This window comes from Python bivittatus, unplaced genomic scaffold (genome assembly GCF_059951505.1).
Source record: "Python bivittatus isolate LINGU-HERP-01145 unplaced genomic scaffold, Pbiv_v1 ctg000590_np1212, whole genome shotgun sequence".
NCBI lineage: Eukaryota > Metazoa > Chordata > Lepidosauria > Squamata > Pythonidae > Python > Python bivittatus.
Genome location: NW_028277086.1, coordinates 2,287,217 through 2,293,115, shown reverse-complemented (window position 1 = coordinate 2,293,115; position 5,899 = coordinate 2,287,217). Strand labels below are relative to the sequence as shown.

General features: G+C 54.5%; 1 protein-coding gene across 1 annotated transcript in view; it reads left to right on the top strand.

Moving 5' to 3' along the window:
* The first annotated feature begins 3,059 nt into the window (after nt 1-3,059).
* NAPRT (nicotinate phosphoribosyltransferase) overlaps nt 3,060-5,899 on the top strand; it is a 29,888-nt gene continuing 27,048 nt past the window's right edge. The window contains exon 1 of the mRNA XM_088148868.1: nt 3,060-3,359. Within this exon, the coding sequence (XP_088004994.1) occupies nt 3,131-3,359 (229 nt within the window). The 5' untranslated portion in view covers nt 3,060-3,130. The remainder of the gene's footprint in view (nt 3,360-5,899) is intronic.

The following is a 5,899-nucleotide window of genomic DNA, read 5'->3' as shown; positions in this document are numbered from 1 at the left end:
TGCTGGGACCGTGTAGGGTTCTCTTTCCCTGTGGGTTGGAAAGCCCAAGATGGTGAAGCTTTGGCTGCATGTGAAGCCTCCCCTTCAGCAACGGCGCCTGAACGTAAATGCTCACTTCCAGAGGTCATTCGTTTCAGAAGCAGCATTTAAATTGGTCCCACTGCACCCAAACTGTTGCACCGCCAGGGACAGAAAAGAGCCATCCTTGGTCCTAAACAGGATTAGCCGGAGAAATTAAGTAGTGGGTTTTCCTGCTAGGATTTGTGATCACAGAAGGCACATATGTTCATACTTTAATTACATTTCAAAGGAAAATGGAACCCCTGCTAGTATCAGGCTAAGTCTCACCACCGTCATGTTCTCTTGCAGCATTTAAGAACAGACCATATCCAATGTGGAACTGGCCAGCCATCAGAGTCTCTTGAGCAACACTGGGGCTGGGGAATTCTGGGAGTTGGAGTCCACACATCAGAAAGCTGCCAAGGTTGAGAAACACTGACCTGGTGTTTTGAGTTGGATCCCTTTGTACCAGCTGGTGAAGGTCAGCATGCTCTCCGTTTCCCAACACAACTAATATACCACCATGAAATCTAACTCTGCACTCACAAGTATGCATGTATCCAATCTCTCAAAAATGCTCCAATAGGAACTATGGTAGATTTCCCTCCTTCCACAAGTGAGTTTTCTCCTCTACCCCTGAATGATGCTATAGTGTGTCCTGGGGAACAAAAATCTGTTTTTAGTGAGATTAATGCTGTGGTGGAGGCACAGCCACGTAGGTGCGCACTCAGTATGAAGCTCAGCTCTTGTGGAATCCTAGGGTTGAAAGGGAGCTTGGAGGTCTTACTCTTCTCTCTTGCCCAGGGCTCGAATCCTCTAGCCACCCGAGACAAATGGCTGTCCAACCTTGGTTTGAAAACCCTCAATGATGGAGCCCCCATGACTTCAGGAGACAGGCTGTCCCACTGCTTTATGCTCTGTCAGGAACTTCCTCCCTACTCCTTGTTTGGATCTCTCTCTCTCTCAAGCTTCCATCCTTTGGTTCTTGTCCTACCCTTGGGCACTATGGAGAATCCCTCTTCCCTGTGACAGCCCTTCAAGTCTTGGTAGACTGCTATCACATCACCCCTTGGCCTTCTCTTCTTTAGGCTAAACATATCCAGTTCCTTTCACCGTTCTTCATAGGATTTAGCCTCCAAGCACCTCACCATGCTGGCTGGGGAATTCTGGAGTTGAAGTCCGCACATCTTAAAGTTGCCAAGGTTGAGAAACTTGGCTAAACGCTCCCAGTTCTTTTCACTGTTCTTCATAGGCTTTAGTCCCCACGCCCCTCATCATCTCTGCACTCTTTCTAGTTCCTCAGCATCCTCCTTGTATTGTGGAAACCAGAACTGGAGGCAGGGTTCCCAGTGTGGCCTGATCCGTGCAGCAGAGAGCAGAACTCTCACTTCCCTCAGTTTCAGCACTACGTCTGTCAATGCAGACTGATACCTCCAGTCTGTTGATTTCTAAGCTAAAATCTAGTGCAAGAGGTTTTTTTGTTTTTGTTTTATTAGCCTTTGTGCGCTTAAGGAATTTCAGAAGCAAACCTATTAAAATAATAAGAATGTTGAAGTCCAACTATTAACATTCCTGAGTTTGACCTGCCTAAAGTAGAAGTAAACCCATAACATTCTTTTCTTGTTATTGGAACAGTTAGAGGTCCTGCAATGCCTGCAGGTTGTTAGACATCCAGAAATCTACCTATAAATGCTGGAGTGTAACCCGTCCCCGTCTCAGAAAGCAGAGTCCCAGAGCTGAATCACAGGTTGGATTTGCACCATGCAACGCATTCAGCAAAAGCTTCCGAAAATGTTCGTGGCTGTAGCGTTCATTACCTTTCCAAAACATATATGTTTCTGTAGATGCTTTTCTCCTTTTTTTTTTTAGAGAAGTGAAGTCCCAGTCTTCCGTTGTGTTTATTGATCTGACATACATCTGAGTGCTGGGTTGGATGGTAGAGACCACTGGGGAGCATTATTATTCAGATAGATAGATAGATAGATAGATAGATGTAGATGTTCTACCTCCGTGTCTTTACTTATTGATGGATATAATGATCGAAGGAGGATAGCTGGGAGGATAGCTTGTACTCAGAATAAAGTCTGTCGTTTTGGGCACATTAGAGGTCCATAAAACAAAGGGGTCTGTCTGCTAGTTCTCAGTTGGGCAATAACTTTATTTAGGGCCAACCACACTGTCAGGAATAATGAGAGAACGATCAGGCTGAGAGAGAATCAAACTAAAAATTGGGCTATGTGCCTGCCTAGTTGGTTTTACTATGGTTTCTCGACTAAGTCATGGTCGGCTAACTTATTTCAATTTCCGGGCCGCCCAGTTCCACGGCAACTCTGGCATACAGTGGCCAAAGGCACTTGACCCCCTCCTAGACCAGAGCCTGGGAAAACCACCGGGGCTTTGTGGAAAGTCAAAAGGGCAGGGGCCGGAAGTCTCTCCAGGGCAGGGTTTCTCAAGCTTGGCCGCTGGAGGATTCTGGGGGTTGGTCCACCCGTTCTCCAGTGGCCAAGCTTGAGAAGCCCTGCCGCAGGGGAACATCGTCCCGCGGGGCAGGCCCCCCTCCTCGGTCCCGCGAGATGACCCCGCTTAATTGGCGGGCCCCTCCGCTGGCCTCACCTGCGGGCGGAGCGGCCCCGTAGCCTCTCGAGCGTGACAAGCAGCCGTTTGCCTTGCGCCCGGGACCCGCGGGCCGCCAGCGCAGCCAGCCCCCGAGGCCAGCGGGAGCTCCGGGGCCCTTCCAGGGCAGCCCCGCGCAGGGCGGGCCAGGGCCAGGGGCCCACCCACCTGCCCTTCCGCCCCCGGCGGGGCTTGCGGGAGATGGCCCCGGGGCCGCGCTGCCCTCGCGGCGGCTCCGCCACCCTCTTTTCCGCCCGAGTGGCAACCGCGGCGAGGCGATACAATGAATCCGCGCGGGCGGAAGAGCCGCCGCCAGCTCCGGGGGCCGGGCGACAAGGCGGAGACCCCCCCTGGGGAGGGGAGGGGAGGGGCGGAGCGGGGGCGGCGCCAGCCGGGGCTCCGTCCCCGCGTGGACCGGCCGGGCGGGCGGCGGGCGCAGAGCGGGCTCCGCGGGGCCATGGAGCCGGGCGTGGGGGCGGCCGGGCGTGGGGGCGGCTCGCTGGCGCTGCTGACCGACCTCTACCAGTTCACCATGGCGTACGGCTACTGGCGCGCCGGGCGGCACCGCGAGCCCGCCGCCTTCGAGCTCTTCTTCCGCCGCTGCCCCTTCCAGGGCGCCTTCGCCCTCGGCGCCGGCCTGGGCGACTGCCTGGCCTTCCTGCGCTCCTTCCGCTTCTCCCGGGCAGGTAAGGCGGCGGGCGGGCGAGCGGGGCCTCGCCCTGGGCGGGCGCCCTCGGGGCCCCGTTTCCCGGCGGGCTCCCCAAGATGGCTGCAGGGTCGCGAGCGCGAGGCTGGCCGTTGCCCGGGGCGCTCGGCCTGCTGGCCGCGGTGCCCGCTCGGCGGGGGAAGGGTCCCGGGCGCGCCGGGCACGTGCTCCGCAGAGGAGCCCCTCAGCCCGCACCGGAAGGCGGCACGAAGCGTGCCCGCCTCTGCCTGGGCTCGTCCCTCCGAAAGTGAGCTCGACTCTCCTACTGCGCCAGGGCGCGTGCACCTTTCCTGGCGGCGGGTGGCAGCCGTTGCCCTGGCCTGCTCCGGGGGACGGCCTTGGACCTCCCCGCCCGGCCTGCGGCTTGGGCTGCGGGACTGGCCTGCTGGGACCCCGCTGGATGTCTTCGAGTTCAGCCCGAGCCAGCAGGCGCTCCCCGCTGGCTGGGCACCAAGAGGCACGCCGCTGCTTTGGGAAGCAGGAGAGCCTGGGGCACGTGGGGAATGGGAAGGGCTAAGCGGGGCAGGCCAGCGCCAGGGCCAGCGGCAGCCTCCGTGCTTGGGGCCCGTTGGGGGCCAGCAGCTCAAACCAGGGAGGTGAGGAGGGAGATGCCGTCGCCGTCCTAGAAACGAAGCTGCAGAGCAACTGACGCGAACTTTTTATTTTATTTCTGTCCCCGCGAATCCGGATTGGCGCTGAAAGCGCATGCAAAACTCCCATTTGCTTAGGACCGAGCCCGAGCGTGGGGTTCTTCCCTTTTCCCCTTAAAGGGAGCGCGAGAGCGCATCAGAATCCGGGACGCTTTGCGCGTTCTGCTCCCTGAATGAATGGTCCTCTCCCGCTCTTGGGCGACTCTTCTGGTTTTGCTTTCGGTTGGATCAAAGGCCGGCTCTGGAGGAAGAGGGTTGCTGAAGCTGTATCTGGGGAGCATCAGTTAATAGCGCATGCGTGCGCACACATCACACCACCTTGCAGCGTTTGTCAGGATCAGTTTGAGCAAACACCGTAGTTGGTGCAAAGCGGCCGTGGAAATTTGATGGCCGTCTTCTCCTGTCCAGCCCTTTTTTGGTGTTCCTGAAGATCCTTGGTTCCTGGGCAACTTTCCTGGTTAACCTTTGATCAAAGGCCTGTGCATACGGAGGGGAAAGTGAGATTCCGCATTTGGGATTGGTGGGTAAAGCCACAAGATGAAAAGAAACATAGAAAGAGTCAGTTAAACCAATGTTTTTCAACCTTGGCAACTTTAAGATGAGTGGACTTTAGCTCCCAGAATTCATCAACCAGCATTTGCTGGCTGGGGAATTCTGGGAGCTGAGGTCCACCTGCCTCAAAGTTTCCAAGGTTGAAAAACACTGAGTTAAACTCTAGCAGACAAAAGTTGTTGGTTTGCTGCTATAAGCAGAGTTGAAAGTTTCAGCTTTATTACCATGTCACTCTGAAAAACATTATTTGGATGAAAGCGGGGAAAGTCTGCTGTGAAAAACGTATTCCCTTTAGTGCCATTTCTGCTCACCACAAACATCTTGGAATGAAATATGCAGGACGTGCCACAGACTTGCTGCATTTGCGTCATACTAAAATGTGGTTTCTTTAACCATAGCTTACTGAAGGATCTGGCTGAGTTTGCATGATACCCTGAACCATGGTTTGCAAATTACGGCTAGATGAATATGTTACGCCTGTGGTTTAGAGTTCTGTGTGAATCTGGCTTCTGAGTTGCTTCTCAAACTACTTTATGGCATCTTCTTATGAAGATCCATCTTCATCTTTGCTGCTGGGTTAGTCCTTGGGGTATCAGCCAGGAGAATGCTTGCCTCTTGAGCAGTGTTTCTCAACCTGGGCGGCTTGAAGACGTGTGGACTTCAACGCCTGGGCGTTGAAGTCCACACGTCTTCAAGCTGCCCAGGTTGAGAAACTGCTCTTGAGGATTGGTGGGATCCAGATGCAGGAGGAAGAGGAGAAGATGCCCTGCAAAAAAACTTTTACAACTATTTAATGGTGCTGGGTTTTTTTTGTTTTTTGTTTTAGTGTAATGATGTTTTATTTCAAATTTCAAGGTACCTTTCATAAAATTCACAGGTACCTTTTGACAAGGGAAGGGGCATGGAAATGGTTTTGCGGCAGAGGCTTTGGCCCAGCTGGGCTTGCAAAGGTTTGGATGCCCTCATCTCTGCTGCAAACTCACACGGACACACGCATAGGGCAGGGCTGCCTTTGGACTTGAACTTCTTCTGTGTAGACTCGAAACCTGCTTCTCCTGCTTAGCACCATGGGCCCCGCTGATTCCTGGTGGCCTGGACTGAACCAGCCTGCCCCGTGGGTGGACTTTCAAATATAAGCGCAGGCGTTTGACCCCATCCAAGAGAGCGTTCATTGGGCAGAGCTCCAGCCATTCTTCCCTGCGGCACAGGGTGATCTGCCCAACTATGGCTTTTGCTTAGGAATGGGCAGAATGGTGCATGCTCTGCGCCGCGCTGCCCGCATCCCCAACCTTAGGAATTTCCTGGGCTGAGGACAACC